The following is a 22,738-nucleotide window of genomic DNA, read 5'->3' as shown; positions in this document are numbered from 1 at the left end:
ATCTGTTGGTTTCCTAGCCTTTTCTTAAATGACTGCAGAGAAATTGGAAATTTATTGAACATCTCCCTTGGTAAGTTATTCCAATCCCCAACTCCCCTTCCTATAAAGAAATATTTGCCCCAATCTGTCCCCTCGAATTCCAACTTTATCTTAATATTATCACCTTTCCTACTTTTAAAGACACCACTCAAACTTATTCGTCTACTGATGTCAATCCACACCATCTCTCCCCTGACAGCTCGGAACATACCACTTATGATAAAGAACTTGGCACACTGAGGCGAAACGCTGGCAACCAGGAATGGGTTAGCTGGAAAATCTGTAACGTCCAATAACAGACCACTATATTGGTATTATAAATTTACTCATTCGAAACAAATATTTCAGGTTCCCTATGGGAATCAACATCTTTATCATCTGATGGCCAGGGAGGGATCAATTTTTGAAAACGAGACAAAGTCTCTCATAGTGCACTGACACTGCCGGTGGCTCCAAGTAGCCTACGCAGTGGCCTCCACGGTATGCACTAGCCATGTGTCTTGGTAGGTGGGCTATTTACCCCAACTTGGCACGCTGGGGCAAAATGCTGGCAAGCAGGAATGGGTTAACTGGAAAATTTATAATGTCCAATAACGGACCAACCATACTGGTATTATAAATTTACTCATTCGGAACAAATATTTCAGGTTCCCTATGGGAATCAAGACCTTTATCATCTGATGGCTAGGCAAGCATCAATTTTGGAAAATGAGACAAAGTCTCTCATAGTGTATTGGCACTGCCGGTGGCTCCAAGTAGCCTAAGCAGTGGCCTCCACGGTATGCACTAGCTATGCGTCTTAGAGGGTGTGCTATTTACCACACCAGGGCAAAACGCTGGCAACCAGGAATGGGTTAGCTGGAAAATTTATAATGTCCAATAACGGACCAACTATATTGGTATTGCATACCACTTAGTTGAGCAGCTCGTCTCCTTTCTCCCAAGTCTTCCCGCGCAAACTTTTGCAACATTTTTGTAATGCCACTCTTTTGTCCGAAATCACCCATCATTGTTATGATATATAACTCAAACAGTACCTGCTAATTTACTAACAATGATATTTAAATCCTCATTTACTCATACAGATCACATTTGACTGTCCTCAACCACATGGAAATGTCCAGGTTCGGTGAGGTATCAATATCTCAAAACTGCTACTATATTATTTAGCAACATCCATGGAAATCAAACTCTAGACATTTACTGTATTACTTTTCAAAATCATGAAGACTGAAACAAAATATCTAAGACACATACAATATATGGATGAGCAATTATGTTCCTAGCAGGTAAGTTGCTGTCCTTCATCTGTTCTCTTAACTTGTCTCAACGAATGTTCCAATGACAACTGAAAATTGTATTCTATAATTATTTCAGAGATGGCTGTTTCTATGTATTAATATCCCTCTCAATTTTACAATAAATGTAAGTGAAAAAACAGGTGTAAAAGTAAACAAATAGCAATAAACAACACTAATACAACTTGGATTATTCCAATGGTAGTGGAAATGGTAGAGGGGATAACTCTTAGGTCAATAAAAGCTTTGTTGAAAACATATGGCAATAAAATGCATCCGAATGAAAAAAACGTTTTAAAGCATTGATACTGAACAGGCTTCTCTATTTTAAGAAACTAGTGTGCTGCCCCGGTATGGCAATGAGCTAGGCAATTCAAATGACACACCTTCCTAAGATATTGACAAGAACACCACTGCACCATTCGGACATTAGTAGGAAATGCTGGTTTCTTTAGATTGAGAAGCCTGTTCACTATCAATCCTTTAAAACTGATATTCTAATGATGTTACTGTTTCTACATCCTACTAACTTATTTTCTGATGCTTTTCAGAGACAATGAGGTGCCAGAAATTTGTCCTGCAAGAGTTTTTTTACATGCCAGTAAATTTACTGACATGAGGCTGACATATTTGAGCACCTTCAACTACCACTGGACCGAGCCAAGATCAAACCTGCCAGGTTGAGGTTAGAAAGCCAGCACCTCAACTGTCTGACCCACTCAGCCCAGCAATTGATATTCTCAACTGGCACAAAATGAAAGCTGGTTTCATCATGGTACCTTAATTTTTCATGTCATCAAAATATTGCTTTCTAACCAAATATTCTGGACATGTGCAACATTTTTTTAAAAAATTTCTCTTCATATTTGTCTAGTTAAATTAGACATTTTCACACTCCTTAACAACAAATATAGTATCAGCACTTCCTACATAATGGTACAATTATTATTAAACATAAATTACTCAATGCGCCATTTTTGATCCAACTTTTGTAATTCTGCTTCAGTAATTGCAATAATTTTTATTAACAGGGAGAGTGAAATATTGTATTTTTTTTTCCACTGTTTAGGGTGACATTTTGAATGCCAAATTTTCTTAGCCTATCCTTCATATATGTTTGATACAACAAAGTGAAGATGATGATCCTTAATCATTCCTGAGTTAAATTTAATACCATCTAAGAAGCATGTTATGCAAAACTTTGGTTCTAAACTGACAGAAAAGACGTATCTTTGTGTGCTACCAAGCCTAAAGTTGATACATTACTATATCTATAAATAATGGTGAAAAAGTCTTATGGGTAGTATGCAGGTTCCTAAAAACACCCTTTACTTCAGAGAGAAAGAATATGATATGGGTAAATGTATCACTGCATAAGAAACGTATGTATGTTGTATGTTGGGTATTCAGCCCGAAGGCTGGTTTGATCCTCTGCAGCTCAGCCAACAGCTGTCATAAATAGCTTAGGCGTCACTGAAGCGGCGTACTAGGGAAATGAGGAGTGAGGTAGTTTCCCGTTGCTTTCCTCACCGAGCCAGCCGTTGCTATTACATATCAGTCTGCCAAGCCCACTGAAATGCATGCACCAACCGACCCTATGAGTGATATTTTCACACCATTCATAACAGGGACAGGCTGCATAAGCAATGGTATTACTAACATCACTCATACCTCAGTCACTTTCATATTGTCAAAACCAAGGATGAGACTGAGACAGGTCAATGAAAGTAAGAAATTTGATATAGCCCATACCAGAAGACATAGTGAACTGTAAACACTACATCTCACCAGCAAAGGCATGCATAAGAAACAATACCAAGTAACTGACATTCCTGATGAAACTGAATATATCCTCTTTCTTTGTTAGTGCCTCTATACACACTGTTTTAAATGGCAAGAATTCCAATGGCCTGATTTGAGGTTGAGCAATATTCAATGAATAATTTGGAGCTAGCATTACAAATAACACAAAATTTCAGATCTGTTGGTTATCTATGATAAACAGAGTATTTCTGAGCTATCTCAATACACCATTTTACCCCATTGAGGCATACTTTCTAAATATGCTGAAATATTATTGCTTATCTAATATGAAAACAAGATCCCTTTGTGCAAACACATAACCTTATTTTACTTTTAAATTCTAATAACGTACATAATCCTGAGCTTTTTGGCCTAAATAGAAGTTGACCATCATAGATATGGCCTGAACTTGAATGAGGAACTGACTTTCTTCTTCACCCATTTTACTAAATTCATTCAGAAAACAGAAGTATTCTGAGAGATGCTTCAAATGGGCCTTGGCTCCATTCTCCATCTGTAAACAGAGAAAAGTTTTAATATCAGAATGAAAGCAAATTCATCACCATCATTTTGAATAAGCAAATTCAGTAGACTAATTTAATTTTCTTGTTATTTTCAAGATCAACATAATAAGTTCACAAACTAAATAAGACTTAATCCATGAATAAAAATTATTTTCCTCAAGATCCTTAATGTGAACTATAATCTGTACAACATTCCTGAACATTCCTCACTTCTCCAACAGCAGTGTAATCTTAATTACAAGAAGTGTTAGTTCTAAGTACAATAGGTTCAAATAAAATCACCATCTACCACTTCTCAGTATACTGTGCAATTCACCTGTCCGTTGCAACCCAGTTTTATACAACTCGGTACCCTCTCCCTAAACCAGGGTAATATAACGAGATGTGTGGTTACGGGCTAGAAAACAGTAGGAATTCCAAGTGCTACTATTAATTCATTATGAGTAACAAACGAACCCATGAAACTAGCACATATACAAAGAACATGTACCTTACAACAGGAGGTGCATACACAGACCAGGAACAGGAATTGTATAGATTGGAAACTGCCCGTTGCATGTCAAGCCTCACAACAGTTCACCTGGCAGGGGTGCAGTCAAAGACCTGAAGTGAACAGTGCTCGAGTGTTAGGAGGTTCAAATACCATGCAAGTATCTTATCTTTTCTTTTTTACAGCCAGTTGCCTGAGATGTGACAAAAGTTGCATACTTAATAGTTTCCACACTGATTTGTTTATTTGGTCCGGAATGGGCCATTGATATGTGAAGGGTTCCATTGTTGGATGCGCTTGTGAAGAGTCGGCTGTTGAGAGTGCTCTTTCATTATCATTATTATAAAGTAGTTAAAACCTATTTAAATAGTACAATTTTGTGTGTATGTGATCCATTTAGTGCTAATTATATACTGGTGTTTAGCGCTTGTTGGTAGAAATTGTGAGCAGTGATATTTATTTTAATTTTATATCATATAGTTCAGCTGGTGTTCAGTAGATTAAGTTTTCTAGGTTAAGTAGGCTAGCTAGGTATACTTTGATTTGAATTTAGGTTTAGGAAATAATTTAGGTAATAATAATATTAATAATAACTTTTTTAACACTTAAATATCTGCAGGTTTGTTAGTATAATACTTACAAAGACAGATTAACATAAGTTCTTTCAAGCAGACAATAGACTCGGTATTTCATATAGATATCCGTTCAAACTATCACAAAGGTAATAATTTAATCAATTAAATAACACGATATGCCTGTAAACTACTGTACGATTTAAAAAAAATAGAAGTTAAAGAGAATACGGGCATTTCACTGGAGAATTACTTAACAGTCTTTGGATTGTTGACGATTGTTGGCTGCATTCCTATGAGTAGTAGTGTCAAAGTGCAACATTTGAATACGGACACCATACCTAATTTCCACCCACCTACCGTTAACTTAACTGACGTAACACTGAAAGAAGTAGAATTCAAAATGTTGAGTATGAACCCAAAACACAACTGGCCAAATGCCAGTTAATACAACAGTAACAGAATCAGAATCAGCAATTAAAAACTTCCTAGCGATCAACAAGATAAGGTTAGGTTCGAAATTAGGAAGAAATTAAATACAGTAATATTATTAAACTACATAATACCAATTCTCAAACAAATCAGGCCAACACCATTAATTCAGTTTAAAAGCTTAAAAAGAAAATTAAAGAAAACAATTTAATTATAACAAAATTCGAAAAAAGGTAACGTGACCATTGTCATGAGTAAAGATGAATACATTAATAAAACAAACAACTTTTTTTCCCGACAAAACTTTTACCATGTTCAAAAAAGGTCCTACAACTGAAATTCAAAAGAACTTAAAACCACTGAACTAATCAATATGAACCCAGGACTCCTCAAAGCTAGAGCACAACCAAAGCTGATGTGCCCATGAGACCTATCATTAATTATTGACCAAGCCCTTTATATAAAACTTCACAGTACATAAAACAGCTTTAAAGAAAAATTACACATTTCTAGCCAACAAATCCATTAAAAGCACAACAGAATTAGTTGAAAATCTAAAAAATTTTGAAGGTCAACCTAACCATTCAATCCAATCTTTCGATATTAAAAACATGTAACTTATCCAAGTATCCCTAAAAAAAACCCCCATAGATATAATACACAATAATTTAAGAAAGTATTGTAAATTATCCATACAAGAAATTCAAGAATTTATGTCCATTCTGAAATTGGTTCTAAATAACAACTACTTCAGTTTTAATAATGTCATTTATCAGCAGAATGGTTTGGTCATGGGATCGCCAGCCTCAGGGATATTGGCAGAAATTTACTTAGATAATTTAGAATACACAAAGATCTTAAACAAACCCATATTCAACAATAGCTGTAGATGACGTTCCGGCTACATTAAACCAAGACCTTGGAAAGGTGGCCAATACCCTACCCAGTTTAAACGCCCTAGATCCGCATATCAATTTTACACTGGAATATGAATCCCAAGATAATCTAGTTTATTTACATTTAAATATTACTAGACATCCCAACCGACTATGTTATCGTAACTAAGATTAAGTTATAAGGAGATTCCCATCTTCCAATACTTATCAATATTTTAATAATTTTATGGACTACATGAAATAATTCAGCCTAATTTCTAGATATATATTAAACAGGACATGTTTCATTCCGATATGAAACATCTTCAGCTAAAAGATTTAATACAAATGGCAAGACAATTAAAATACATGCAATGATTATGGTGACAAAATAAAATGTTCATTCATGTTGGGTTAAAATTTCCAACAAGTCAGTGTCCAAGTGACGAAGTAAAAAGAGGTCTTCTTATGCTGGAGGCATGTATGTATGTTTGTTAATCTTGAAGATAAAACTAGTAATATAAAAGATTTTCTTACAATATGGATGTCAGGGGAACTCTTAAAAAACAACTGTAGTTGACGTTGAGTTGAAGTTAGACTGCTAAAATGAGTCTGAAACAAGAAGAAAATTATGCAAGGCCCAATGCAAGCACCTCACACGCACACACAGAACTCAGTCAGTTGATGACACGGCGTAAGGGAGGACGTTAAATACGACACGACCGACAATGAGGTAAATACAGTAGTTTCATTATCCATATATCCTCATTAACACACATTCTTACAAGGTTTTCTCCTTTAAAATATCTTCCGCCTTACGTAATTGCATATGTCTTCCATGATGATGATGATGATGATGATGATGATTGATAGCAAGAGATGAATTTTCAAAACTATTAATTCACTTATCTTGAGACCTTCCCACTTTATTCGAAATCTACTTTCTAGAGCAGAAATTCATAAAATTCTTACACAAACAACAGAACCTACTAAAATGTTCTTAATTTACATAACTTATTACAACTACAGTGTTTTCCTTTATACTAATTGTCAATTGCTAGAGTTAGTATACATCTTACATTATTCTAGTTTTATCAGTACCACTCAGTGATCCATAAAGATATCTCCATTAAACCTTAATGATAATAAGGCAAAGGGACTTCACTGAATGTAAGTTCATTTTATAAGTTTTCTGTGGGCCTATAATGTAGACATTGTATATTTTAAACTTTTTAAATTTACAAAACTTCCCTCAGGTGAAGGTTGCCCCAATGGACAAAGCATAACAAAACAAATAAAATTATAATTTTGATTTTGATTTACAATAATTCTGTTGATTACATTATTTTCATAATGTCTTTAAACTACAAGAGTTATAACACGTAGCAATGATTTCTCGGTAATGAAATCGAACCTCGTAAAGACATAGTTTGTAGTTCCAGAACTTCTAAATTAAACTGCTTCCAAAAATTCACAATGAATCAAGGAATAGTCCCTCAAGCTCCTATCATTAATCCTACCACTTTAATGACTTTCAATCCAAATTTATCTCTATATTACTGAGGATTTTGTCTACATATAAATACAAATAAAATATAAACATATTAAATTTAAGATCCAAACATAAGACTAGTATGTACGCATATTACTGAGGATTTTGTCTACATATAAATACAAATAAAATATAAACATATTAAATTTAAGATCCAAACATAAGACTAGTATGTACGCACCAGAGATAGCAACATCTTGATAAACCTGGTCACACAAGACTGATTGCCAATCCTGCAACCATCTCCAGAACCGTCATCATCTGGATCGGGTTTCAGGTACAAAGGAGCATGATTTGCCCTAAATAACAAGAATATTGTATTTTTATAAACAAAGAGAGAGTTCCCTTATAAAAATTATTCCACATCAAAAAAGTAAAATAAAGGCACATTATGAGTAGAATTCTTAAGAAAGATTAGGAAAATAAAAAGAAAGATGAAGAAAGCTTGTAAACAAATGCACAGATGCAAAACTTCAAAGGTGATCATCAGTAATGTGTATCACAGAAGAGATGGTAGGGAACGTGACATCTCGAGCAAATTATGATAAGCTATGTCAAACAACATCAACATGCTTTTTTTCTATTCCTAATTATTAAAAAGAAAACAATTACACACACTAACATTACATAACATAACAAAGTTACTTTTCTTGCAGCATCTCCACAGTTGCTTCTTTTGTCTTTTATGTAAGCTGCTCCTCTTAACAAAATGCTTCCTGGATTTTTATGTCGTTCTTATTAGACCACTATTCTTGTTGATTCGTTGTTCTACCTTGGAATGGTTTATGGATATTGTCTGTAATTGAATAAAAAGATGCGGAAATTTAGAATAACGACTGTTAGAGCCCGTGTTGATAATTATAAAGATAATAGTATAATACCCCATAATTGTGGTCAAACTTACTCATCCAGTCTGATGTGTATTTTTAAAAAATGCTATTTGTTTGGGGCGTCGACCCATGGGGAACTTTTGCCCCTACTGGCCCCATATTTTATGAACCTGCCTGTAATTGGAATGGCAGTAGTGTGGAATGTTATGTGTGAGGAAAGGAAGACTAAGGACGTCACAAACACCCAGTTCCCAGGCCAGGGGATATTAAGCATTATAATTAAAAACCCCTGACCCGGCTGGGAATCGAACCTGGGGCTGCCGGCTGACAGGCAGACACGTTGCCTCCTACACCGTGAGGCCGGACCAGTCTGATGTTAGTTGGATCCACCAGTTCCGGTTGTGTCTGATCGACTAACCTTTCTACTTCTAGTGAAGTACTGATAACAGTAATGGAGGGATGGAGCGTAGACGGGGAAGGGAAGTGGGTTGTACTTTGTGCACCTGTGTTATTGCTAGAGAGGTGTTACCCGAATTGGTCTGGGCGGGCTTAACATTAGGCTTGATAAATGGAGCATTTGAGTGCTGTGATTGATAAATAGTTGGGACCTTATTCTCATTTACAGTATGGATCAGCCTTGGAGTTATCTTCTATAACAAATTTTTGTAGTCAGTGATGTCGTTAAGATTATTATCTTTATTATAGGTTTGGTCCAAAAAATGTATAAATTTTCCATTTCAGTCAATAATTTCCCCTTGCCTAAGCTTCTAGCGATGGTTAGATCCTTCTCTATTGAAGTGAATTTATGTCCCGTTTCACTCATATGCTGGCTCATGGCTGAATACTTGTTGTGTTTGTAAGCATCAAAGTGTTCCAAATACCTTGTATAAAAGCTCTTCCCAGTTTGACCTAGATACAAGAACCCACATTGTACAACTTTAGTCTATAAACCCCAGATCTTGAATAACCATTATTATTATTGTTGTTGTTGCTGTTGTTGTTGTTGTTGTTATTATTATTATTATTATTATTATTATCATTGACCTTATTGTCGTTGAAAAATATGTTTTGGTTATTATTTACTGTCCTGAAGGCTATATATATATATTTTTTTTTTTTTTTAAGAACATTTGTGATCTGATGAATAGCCGGGTTGTTATATCGTTATATGTAAATGTAGCGTAGCTATTTTTCTTGGATTTATCTGGTACTAGATTAGAGGACAATCTAATTTTGATTTTATTAATTAACCAAATGACCATATTTATTTTAAAGCCATTGAACTGAGCTAATTGTCTTCTATACTTTAGTTCTGTTTCTAAATTATCTGGAAAAAGAGGAACTTTTAGAGCTCTATTATGAAAAGCAGCTTGTTTTTGAGTCATGGGGTGCAGGGATGAATCATTAATAGTTAAGGGTGAATGTGTAGGTTTCCTATAAATTTGAAATTCAAAGGTGTTATGCGTATGTATAATTGTTAGATCTAAAAGACTTTAAGAATTTTTGATTTCATCTTCTTTGGTAAATTTTCCCAACCGCTAGAGCCTTGCCGAAGATTTTTTTTTTTTTTTTTGCAAGGGGCTTAACGTCGCACCGACACAGATAGGTCTTATGGCGACGATGGGATAGGAAAGGCCTAGGAGTTGGAAGGAAGCTGCTGTGGCCTTAATTAAGGTACAGCCCCAGCATTTGCCTGGTGTGAAAATGGGAAACCACGGAAAACCATTTTCAGGGCTGCCGATAGTGGGATTCGAACCTACTATCTCCCGGATGCAAGCACACAGACGCGCGCCTCTACGCGCATGGCTAACTCGCCCGGTTTGCCGAAGATTCATAAGGACACTCCAATGTGTCCTAATATAACAGCCCCACCCGTAAAGTGTTGAAATTCATCTATGGTTTTTTGAAAAAAAAATGTTATGTATTCAACGATAAATACCCCTCAAGAAATTCAATTAGTTTTTGTGAAGTTTTGAAAAAGTTTAATTTGCAACCTAACCATATCGTATGTTCTTACGATATAGTAAATATGTTCCCAAACATTCCTCCTAAACAAACCGTTAGATTTATCCATGGCAACATCAACAAACACAGCAGCCTTAGTAAAATGGAAATCGAAGAATTCATGAAGATATTAAATTTCGTTCTAAATAACAATTACTTCTCATTTAATGGGAAGTATTGTCAGCAAAACGGCTCCACAATGGGGGACCACCTTCTGGCATCCTAACTGATATTTACAGGGATTCGATAGAACATACAAAAATTATTTCACAAATAAAGGGTATTTGTTTATAGTTTAGATTTGTTGACGATACTTTTGTGGTTATCAACAAAGATATTACTAATAGTGACAACATATTGAATTCGTTAAACAAAATAGACCCCAATATTAAATTTACCAAAGAAGAAATAAAAAAAATTATTGACATTCTTTAGATCTAACAAATATGCATATGCATAACGCCTTTGAATTTGGAATTTATAGGAAACCTACTCATTCACCCTTAACTATTAAAGATTCATCCCTGCACCCCATGACTCAAAAACAAGCTGCTTTTCATAATAGGGCTCTAAAAGTTCCTCTTTCTCCAGACAATTTAGAAACTTAACTAAAGCATATAAGACAATTAGCTCAGTTCAATGGCTTTAAAATAAATATGGTCATTCAGTTAATTAATAACATCAAAATTAGATTGTCCTCTAATCTAGTACCAAATAAATCCAAGAAAAATAGCAACGCCACATTTACATATAACAACCCGGCTATTCAGATCACAAATGTTCTAAAAAAAAAAAAAAACATTAATATAGCCTTCAGGACAGCAAATAATAACCGAAACATATTTTTCAACCACAATAAGGTCAATAATAATAATAATAACTACACAAGAAAGGGGATAAAATGAACATCAATAATTATAGAGGAATTAGCTTGATACAAGTTGCTTACAAAAATTTTTCCAAAGCCCTGCTCACTAGACTTGAGAAACAAACAGACCATCTAATTGGTGAATACCAGGCAGGTTTCCAAAAAGGAAAATCTTGTACAGAACAAATCCTTAATCTCAAAACTATCCTTCAAATATGCAAAATCAGACAAACAGTCATTACTTTTGTAGATTTCAGAAAAGCATATAACTACAGACCGTCAAACATTTTTTTCAATATTCTAGAAGAATTTCAAGTGGATAAAAAACAAGAGAATTAATCAAATAAACATTAACTGGCACTACTTCAAAAGTTAAATTGCTAGACGAAATATCTGAGCCTTTTCCTGTGAACACCAGGGTCTGTCAAGGGGATGGTTTTCGCCGTTACTGTTTAGCTTGGTACTTGAGAAGGTAATCAGGACCTGGGAAAAGGAAACTAAAGGAAAAACCCTTGGAAGACTACGTAAAGACAGAATTCACATGCAGTGTCTGTCCTTTGCTTTTGACATAGCAATCCTTTCCAATAATAGGCATGAAGCAATTCAATCCATTGAAAAACTACATGAAATTGCCATCAAAACAGGACTTCAAATTTCATATGAGAAAATTCAGTACATGGAAGGAGCCTCACGATACTTAGATGGACAACCTATGATAACTAAATTCGGCAAAACTGTTCAAGTGAACCAATTTAAATATTTGGGAGAAATTATTCAGCCCTCTGGTTTAAACCGCAAAGCAAATACAGAAAGAATTTCCAAATTACAAAAAGCATACAGGATCACTTGGAAAATAAAAAAATCAATATCTCGGAATGCAAAACTTAGACACTATAATACAGTTATCAAACCTGAAACGTTATATGCCTCAGAAACCTTAATCATTGGTGGCAGATCTTTAACCAAAGACACTGAGAAACAAGAAAGGAAAATTTTACGAAAAAATTTTCGCCCAGTTTGTATAGATGGAATATGGAGAAAAGAACATCCCAGGAGATATACTGTCATTCTGAAAAAAATTCTCACACTTTTTGGAAAAGACGATTGAAATTTCATGGACATATTATCAGAATGAACACTAACAGGCTAACTAAAAGAATTCTCAACCTCGCCCTTTCGTCTAAAACCAAGAGCAGCTGGCTTTGTGAAATTGAAACAGATCTCCAGGAAATCAACATCTCAGAAGACATTGTACAGGACAGATGTAAATTCAGAACCAAAATCAATAATCACCACTTTGAAGACAAACCCAACACCAGAGCAACTATAACTTGGACAAAAGAACGAAGGAAGAAGCTCAGCAAGAGGATGAAGAGATTTTGGGAGGAAAAGAAGGCCAACACATCAGCTAAGCAAGTTCGACCGTGCTCCTGAGTAGGGCATAACGACGTAAAAAAAATAATTAAATAAATAACAACGGTTACTCAAGATCTCGGGTTTATAGACTAAAGTGTACACAATGTGGGTTCTTGTATCTAGGTCAAACTGGGAGGAGCTTTTATACAAGGTATTTGGAACACTACAATGCTTCCAAACACAACAAGTATTCAGCCACGAGCCAGCATATTAGTGAAACGGGACATAAATTCACTTCAATAGAGAAAGATCTAACCATTGTTAGAAGCTTAGGCAAAGGGAAATTTCGACTGAAATGGAAAATGTATACATTTTTTTGGATCAAACCTATAATAGAGATAATAATCTTAACATCATCACGGACAACAAAAATCTGTTAGATGAGATAACTCCAAGGCTGATCCATACTGTAAATGAGAATAAGGTTCCTACTATTTTTCAACCACAGCACTCAAATGTTTCATTTACCAAGCCTAATGTTAGGCCCACCCACACCAATTCAGGTAACACCTCTCTAGCAATAACACAGGCACACAAAGTAAAACCCAGTCCCCTTCACCCCTCTACGCTCCACCCCTCCGTTACTGCATCAGTACTTCACTAGAAGTAGAAATGTTAGTCGATCAGACGGAACAGGAACAGGTGGATTCAACTAACATCAGACTGGATGAGTAAGTTTAACCACAATTACACCTATGGGGTATTATAGTATTGTCTTTATAATTATCAACATGGGCTCTAACAGTCATTATTGTAAATTTCCTCATCTTTTTATTAAATTACAGACAATATTCATAACCCATTCCAAGGCAGAACAACGAATCAACGAGAACAGTAGTCTAATAAGAACGGCATAAAAATCCAGGAAGCATTTTGTCAGAGGAGCAGCTGCCTATGAAGGATATTTGTCAACATAATTTCAACACACACGCCGTTTAACCCAAAATTATACTGAATTCCTTAAAAAATAGTATCATCCAACCTCGCTTCTTTTCACATGGTATATTCAAGCTTTACATGATTGACAACATACCACAGCTCCAGTTTGCTACTCCCAAACGTACGACATAGGTGATTTAAAAAGCACCTTTGGATGAACACACTTCTTACATACTTTATTAACCTAATGATTCATTTAGTAATTGATGAGGATCCAATTTTTGCTTTGGACAATTTTAGTTAAATGTAGATAATTTTTATTGTATTCATGTCACAAATTTTGGTTTTATTCAACGTATATTTTAAACCCATGTACACAGCATCTAAAGAAAAGCTTTTTCACAAACGTTTTTTTAGAATAAGATCATTCTGTATATAGTGTGTTCCAACCTTAAATTGCAGTAGAGCGTAGATGGAGCGTGCTGTTGCGAAATCGACTCGTGAAGATCACGCTCGAGTTTGAGTCAAACAGGGCGTCACAGTTCCACAGTTTTTGTTTGTAAGTTTGTAATTTGAAGTTCATTCATTCATAAATTAATATTTGTACAATAGTAAAATAAATACAACATACCTTAATCACTGGCGTTGCTCTCAGACATTGGACGTACACCTTCTAACATTTCTGCAAGGCCTGATGTTCCCGCTTTGGATGAAACGGGTTCGGGAGATGAACTTGAGGATGATCCGGACGATGAAGAAAGTCGTATTAAAAACTTTTCATCGTCGACATCGTCCTGTAATTCATCTGCTTTCCACAAAACTCTTTCATTTTTCTTTACTTCGTTCACGTAATTTGCCCAATTGTCTTATGTTTTTATGGCATAAACATTTTAGTTCAGCATTTGGAACAAAACCATGTTCATTACCCGCGTGGACTAAGGCAAATCACGGTCCTCGGCTTTTCGGTGGCCTAAGTCCCGAACTCACCCCTTCAAAAGCGGCCTGCCGTGCACTTTTCACTGTCGTATCCTTCCATTCTCTTGTCACTATCTGCCCAATATTTACCCATGATTCATCTGTGTAAATTATAGCTTTATTTTGTGCCCTCAAACGTTTTATCTCTTTGAGATATCTGTGCCTCCAATTAATAATTTCATCGGTTTCAGTGAAAGCTGCTTTATTACCCCGTCTTAAATAACGGAAGCCTATATCATGTAAGAAGCAATACAACATAGTTTTGGAAAATCGTGGCAAAGAATCTTCTCCATTTACGCAACTCAAAATCACATTCAATGTCGGTGGTATGTTAGCAAATAAAAGAGAGTGAACCACCCGACGCATCCACTTCTAACAATTTCATCATATTTAATTTTTCTGTCGTCCTTCTCTTGTTTTTCGAGAGTTCGCAAAGGACCATGTGTGTGTTCCTTCCTTATAGCATAGATTGTTCTTTCGGAACAACCTGTAGCTTTAGTTGTTTCACTGATTGCGCTGCTCATATTCATAGTCTTTAAAAAATAATCCAGGACACTCATTATAATATTGCGTTCTTTTCCCCTGAGTTTACCTACGGAAAGTTTCTTTTTAATTTGACAATCCATTATACATCCTTCTGCACTTTTTCTTCGAACTAAGAACTATACATACGAGCACGAACTGACAACTACACAGACTACACAAACACAATCCACTTGTCCTCAAGAACTATACATTTATCACTGATCTTGTCCGGCTCCATGGCCTTTGGTCCAGAGGGCCCCGGGTTTGATTCCCGGCCGGGTCGGGGATTTTAACCTTCATTGGTTAATTCCAATGGCTCGGGGGCTGGGTGTGTTTGTGCTGTCTTCAGCATTAGAATTCATCACAGGTAGGGGCCCCATTCTTATAGACGCGCAGGTCGCCTATGCGGCGTCAACACTGGAAAGACCTGCACTCAGTCTCTTCGGAGGCCACACGCCATTATTATATATATATCACTGATCTTTATTTAATCAATCTTATAATACTGATTAAATGAACACCACTGCACACGGCTGCCAGTATATTTAAAAGCTCAGACAGCCGAGTCACTCGTGAAACGTAAACAAACGAGACGTTCTCCCTGTCATAAATTAAGAGATAACGAGATAGGGACTTGAGATATGATTTAAAAATAACTTCCATATTCGAAGAGCGTTTGCTTTGCTTTAACCACGCCATTATCCTTCTGCACATTTTCTTCGAAATTAGATCCCCCCACACGAGCACGAACTCACGAACCACACAAACGAAATACACTTTCCCTCAAGAATTGTACATATGTCACTGATATGTATTTAATCACTATTATACATACTAGTGACGAAATGAGCACTGCACTGCATGCGACTGTCTGGAAATTTTAAAAGCGCATGTTTGGGAGATCACTACCGGTACTTCAGCCAGCCGAGTCACGCGCGAAAACCTAAATTCAAGGAGATATTCTTCCTGTCACAAATTAATAACTAAGCAAGATAGTAACTTCGGGATTGTTTTAAAAATAACTTCCAGATCTGAAGACCATTTGCCTCGCTTTGACCCTCCATGCAAGTTCAATAGGAAAGACGCTGGCCAGCGACTGACTTTTTCGTGCCTGCACATAAAATTCCCTGAACATGACTGAAAATAAACCATATACTGCTTTCTGTTATCATTTAAATTTAAAAATAAACTCATCTACATCGAGCTGAAATGTTTCTTTACCAGCAGTGAAAAAATTAGGAACACAATGAATATAAAATAGGAGTTATGGCATGATAAGTTCTATGCAATGAAGATTTTGCATTTGGCGAAACTTTCCATTATATTACCATTTTCACACTAAATTATTTTTTTACATTTTTTTTGTTAACGGCATCAAATGCGCCTTGAAATTTTATACATAACACGATATTCACCCATTTTAACCGATAACATTCTGATTCACGGATATTTGGCAAACCCGCTGTGTTAGAGTAGGACAGCGCTACCCGCAAAACATGGGAGAAGGAAAGAGACGGAATTATCCCATTACTGCTGTACTGCAATTTAAGGTTGGAACGCTCTATAGTATTAAGTTCAAATGTTTAACTCAAACAAGGCCTTGGACTTGACCTTTAGACTGTCAATAGGCTGAAGATGCCCAAAAAGGACAAAACTTGTACCTAAAAAGTGTATGTAATTCATGTAGAATTTAATCACTATAAATTGTGAATTGTACTGAATAGGTGGATACAGGAAATTTTATTCCTGAAATAATTTTACTTATTTCCACAGCTTCCCGTATAATCCTGGACCTGTAGTGTCTAGTGTGGGTAAGAGCTTGAGCATGTTCAAACCCATCATGACCTGATGATAGGGCGTGCTCAGATCCTGATTTGTCTGGCTGGTTGAGATGAATATTTCATTCATGTTCCTTGATACAATTACCAATGGACTGGTATGTTTGGTGAATGTATACCTTGCCACAAGTCCAGGGAATTTCATATACCCCAGGATTAAAAAGTGGGGACAATCTGTCCTTGATTTTACCTAGACTGAGCAATTTCAGTGATGGTGCCAAACACAGTTTTTATATTGTGTTTATGGAGGACCTTGGCAATTCGATCTGTGGTGTTGTTAATATAGGGCAGGTAGGCAGTTCCCTTCACTTCTTCCTTCTGTGAGCTTTGCTTGGTCGTTTCTCTGAGATGTAGGGCTCTATGAATCTGCACATCGCCGTAACCATTACCCTTGAACGTGACTTTGAGTGTGTACATCTTGTGAATGTAGGGCAGGTGGGCAATTCCCTTCACTTCTTCCTTCTGTGAGCTTTGCTTGGTCGTTTCTCTGTGATGCGGGGCTCTATTAATCTGCCCATCACTGTAACCATTACCCTTGAACGTGACTCATAGTGTGTACATCTGGCTCACAAATTCTTATCACCCTATTGGTGAGTGTCGTGAGACTGCCTTGTTTTTTGCTGGATGGTGGTGAGAACCTGCATGAAGATAGCGGTTTGTGTGGGTAGGCTTATGATAGACGGTATGTCCTAAGGAGCCATCCGGTTTCTTTCTTACTAGAACATCCAAGAAAGGATGGCATCCGCCCAACTCCATTTCTATAGTGAATTTAATTGAAGGATGTCGCTGATTTAGGTGTTTCACCTATTTCTAACCCACGTAAATCAGCAAGTTCTCTGTGAAGTGTAAAGAATTCCACCTTATTTTCTTGACACGCCTTAAGCCCAAAAGCCTATATCATGTCTATCTTCAATTATCTTTTTCTTTTAGAGTCTCTTTCAAGAAATGAATACAGGGTTATTACAAATGATTGAAGCGATTTCATAAATTCACTGTAGCTCCATGAATTAACATATGGTCACGAAACTCAACAGTCATGTAGAAAAACTCAAAAAGTTTAGGTCTGCTGAAGTCGCACTTCAGATTTCTGCCACGAGAGCACAGCAGCAGTGAGCAGTGAGACAAGATGGCAGCAGGAGGCAAGAAAGCATTTGTTGTGCTTGAAATGCACTCACATAGTCTGTCATAACAGTGCAACGACACTTGAGGACGAAGTACCACAAAGATCCACCAACTACTAACTCCATTCGGCGATGATATGCGCAGTTTAAAGCATCAGGATGCCTCTGTAAGGGGAAATCAATGGGTCGGCCTGCAGTGACTGAAGAAACGGTTGATTGCGTGCGGGCAAGTTTCACGCGTAGCCCACAGAAGTCGATGGAGAGAGCAAGCCATGTATGGAAGAGGATGAGTTTAGTACGAAACTTGTATTCAGTGATGAAGCAACATTTTTTGTTAATGGTGCAGTGAACAGACACAATGTGCGAATCCGGGGGGTAGAGAATCCTCAAGCTATCGTGCAGCACACGAAATTCACTGAAAGTTAATGTGTTTTGTGTGCAGTCTCACGGTTTGAAGTGTACGGCCCCTTTTTCTTCTGCAAAAAATCCGTTACAGGACACGTGTATCTGGACATGCTGGAAAATTGGCTCATGCCGCAATTGTAGCACAGCGTGGACTTCATCTTCCAACAGGATGGTGCGCCACCCCACTTCCATGGTTATGTTCGTCAATTCTTAAACAGGAGATTGCCAAACCGATGGATCGGTACTGGTGGAGCTGACGACTAGCAATTAATGTCATGGCCTATATGCCCTCCTGACCTAACCCCATGCGATTTCTTTGTTTGGGGTTACGTGAAAGACTCAGTGTCTACACCTCCTCTCCCAAAAAAGCTGTCAGAACTGTGAGCTTGCATCAATCATGCTTTCAAATCCGTTGATAGGGACATGCTGCACCGAGTGTGGGATGAACTTGATTAAAAGCTTGATGTCTGCAGAATCACTAAAGGGGCACATATCGAACATTTGTTAATGTCAAAAAAAAAAAACTTTTTGAGCTTTTCTATGTGTGTGCAAAGCATTGTGACAATACATCAAATAATAAAGTTATTGTAGAGCTTTGGAATTGCTCAAATCATTTGTCATAACCCTGTATATGTCTACTAATAATCTCCCCATGTTTGCACTTGCTTCCAATGTTTTAGTAGCCTTCTGGGAAGCTATGTGGAGTAGGTGACAGATAGAGCCTTGTAGAATTTTTGAAGAATTCTGCTGTTTCAACAATGCTGACACTCAATTAAATTTATCTACCACTGTATTTGAAATGTTGCAACAAATGATAAAGTTTTCCTATTTCAGCATCTTGATCTTAATTTCTCTATCAACCACCTGAAATATTCCTTCTCCAGTATTATTACAATTTGTTTGTTTTCACAAAAATAAATAAGTACCAATGGATACTATTTGCAGTCACTCTTATCATTACACCTATTAACAGACAATGAGTAAGGTGCACTTGGAAGACTTAACTATTTCAGATACTGTTGACTCAGACAAGCATTTCACTATTGCAGCTGTCTTGGTTCCGCCACTTCCATACATTTTAGCAATTTCTGAATCAGGAAACATGGCCTTGAATAATGATCTAGCAAGGCTTCTAGCAGATAAGGGAACGTCATGTTAAATCAAACAACGTGTGAAATAACACTCAGCCCATGTAAAACTATCACTGTCACGTCAGCCCGCCTAACGGCCACGATTGTTGACATGTCAAGCCTGTAAGATATAATACTGTTCTTAGCCGGTTCTAGTCCCATTGGTTGAAAAAAATGTCACCATCAGAATGTTGGCCAGCATGGTAGGAGAAGTTGTAGTATGCAAATTCTAAACACTAGATTGTGTGCTAAAAGCCTGGATTCAATTACAAACTTTTCTGCATTGTTCATGTGGAGTGAGGGCTTATGGCGCTGTTAACGGTGATTAATTTGTTGGATGGGGAATTTAAGCTTTGAGCAGACACCTTGTTGTTATTCGACAGGAGTAGGCTACATGCCAACACTGGGCTTTATCCTCTCCCTACCCTACCTCATCATCATCATCATCATCATCATCATCATCATCATCATCATCCCACATCCAGACATGTAGGTCACCCATGGGCATCAAATTGAAAGACCTGCACCATTCCTCTCCAGAGGCCACATGCCATTGTTGTTGTTGTTATATTTACACAATGGAAAATGTCCAAATACAGTACCTGTATTTTATTATTTTGCTTTCTCACTATTTTTTATGTTGCCCACATTTATTGTTTTCCTGCATCATCATCATCATCATTCTCCCCTCTCCGCAGAAAAACGATGCATCGAGGTTTTACTGTAATGGAAGGCCTCTCCTACTGCCAGTTACAGTCGACTTGAGGAGTTCTCATTATATGACAGAACATCTTTCCTATTGCTAGTTACAGTCAATTTGGAGAGTTTTAAATTACAATGGAAGGCCCTCTTGTCAACTTCCAATCACTATCAGTTTGGGAAGTTTTCATTATAATGCCAGACCTCTTTTCTACTGCCAGTCACATTCGGGTTGGAGATTATTAATTACAATTCAAGGCCCCATTTTCTACTGCCTGTCACCGTCAAGTTGGGGAGTTTTCATTATAAGGACAGACCCCAATTTCCTACTAGCAGTCAAAAGTAATTGGGGTGTTCTCATTATAATGGAGGACCACTTTCCTACTGCCGATCATAGTTGAGTTGTATATTTCTCATTACTATGGCAGACCCCCTTTCCTACTGCTAGTACCGTACCAGTCAAGTTGGGGAGTTTTCATTACAATGGCAGGCCCCTGCTTGCTACGGCCAAACACAAGGCAGTTGGGAAGCTTTCATTACCACAGTGGGCCCCTTTTTCTAGTGCCAGTCACAGTCGAGTTGGTGAATTTTTGTTATAATGGCAGGCCTCTCTTTGCTACTGCAAGTCGGAGTTTCAGGATACTAATAAATGGAACTCTATGTGAAACGATCTGTACAAAAATATAAAAATGTAAATAGATATGAATTAATGAGGCATTTCAAGGCATCCTACAAACTTAAAATTTGTTACCACAGCATCCCTATAAAAATGGAAAAATCCTAAAATTCTCCAATGGATCAGGGGGTTTCAAACTGGGGCTAAGCATGAGAACACAGGTGTAAGTGTTTCTTTCAGCCAGTCGGATATAGTTTTCCAACGCGATGAGATATAGTTTTCATGGGTTTAAAAGTTTCCTGAAAGTCCAAATTAAATTTTAGCATCAAACCACAAGAAAATATTGAGGGGAAATTTTCGAGATATTAAGGATACTATTAAATGGAACTCAGGGCCGATGGCCTTCGATGTTAGGCCCCTTTAAAAAACAAGGAGCTCGATGTGAAATGATGTATACAGAAGTATAAAAATGAAAGAAGACAACAATTACTGACACATTTGCAGGCATCCTACAGGCTTAAAATTTGGTTTAGGGTCTCGGAAAAAAAAAAAAAAAAAAACCAGAATTTCCCGACAGGGCCAAGCTGGGTGGATGTTTCAAAAATGGGGCTCAAAATAAGAATGCAAGTGTAAGCATTTTTCATCACCTAGTTGGATATATTTTTTCATTTATTTTGGTGATATGTGAAGCCATCTCTTTTCAGTTTCGACTGAGTTAAATTACAACTGACCTAGCAGCAGCACGGCATGGCAGAGGGTCAATGGCCTATCTAGACAGCAGGACTCACTCCAACAATAGAGTACCGGTATTATGACAACTCCCATTCTATGCTAGAGTGGAGAGAAGTGAAGACTTAATTAACCCGCCGTTGGTCTAGCCTAACGGACGAACACGGATGGTCAAGGGTGAGCGCGGCGCTCACCTAACGTTCTTGGTAAGGTCTTCTTAACTTTTGTAGACTATTATTGTTTTGTTTTCTTTTGGGGATGTTTATTTTTCATTATTCTCTTTTTAAGCTGCAGATCACGTTTTTTTACAATTTGTTTAACGTACCACTGACACAGGCAGGTCTTATGGCGACAATAGAATAGGAAAGGCCTAGGAGTGGGAAGGAATTGGCTATGACGTTAATTAAGGTACAGCCTGAATAGGAAACCATGGAAAACCATCTCGAGGGCTGGCGACAGTGGAGCTCGAACCCACTATCTCCCGGATGCAAGCTCACAGCTGCGCGCCCTTAACCGCATGGCCAACTCGCCTGGTAGATCGCTTTTTAGATCATTATGTGAGGCTCTTGTGTCTTTGAGATCTAGGCCCAAGGTTTTCAGGAATTTTCTTCTTGAAAGCTTTTCTCCAGTATTGCAGTTCATAATGATTTGTGAATTTATTCCTCCAATGTGAAGAAGATATTCTGAAAGAGAAGGGCACTAAGCAATAAATAAAGGCATCTGTAGCGCATAACCAAATGAAATATTTCAGATGCAGTTATGTAATTTGCCCAAAAATATAACATGCTTACGTGAGTAAGATTTCACCACGCCAATCAGATAAAGCAATCCATTAAGGGCTTTAATTTCTTCTACTGTAGATTGTATCAACCACGTCTGATATACGCATGCATTTTACTCTAATTTTGTCATCTCGACATTCGTATGGTAGGTTATTTCTTCAAGAATCGACACTGGAGAAAAGAGATTCCATAATTCAGTAATTGTCTATGAATTCCTGGCCTTCCCTGTCACTCCTGGAAGGTGAATTACGATGCTCCCCCTTGGTCTGGATCTGCACAGATTTGGTATGTGGATTATCCATTGTGTTGTATTGTCATGGTCTGTGTAATAAGGCA

At 37.1% G+C, this 22,738-nt stretch overlaps 1 protein-coding gene across 1 annotated transcript in view; it reads right to left on the bottom strand.

The window, feature by feature from the left end:
- The window catches only part of puf (ubiquitinyl hydrolase 1 puf), an 870,156-nt gene that overhangs the window by 199,361 nt on the left and 648,057 nt on the right, over positions 1 to 22,738 (bottom strand). Inside the window, exons 35-36 of the mRNA XM_068225443.1 lie at positions 7,767 to 7,884; positions 3,493 to 3,654 (exon numbers count right to left, since the gene is read on the bottom strand). Of these exons, the coding sequence (XP_068081544.1) occupies positions 3,493 to 3,654; positions 7,767 to 7,884 (280 nt within the window). The remainder of the gene's footprint in view (positions 1 to 3,492; positions 3,655 to 7,766; positions 7,885 to 22,738) is intronic.

Source organism: Anabrus simplex, chromosome 1 (assembly GCF_040414725.1).
Source record: "Anabrus simplex isolate iqAnaSimp1 chromosome 1, ASM4041472v1, whole genome shotgun sequence".
NCBI lineage: Eukaryota > Metazoa > Arthropoda > Insecta > Orthoptera > Tettigoniidae > Anabrus > Anabrus simplex.
Note: the sequence above shows the minus strand (reverse complement) of the source record. Positions and strands in the feature narration are given on the sequence as shown.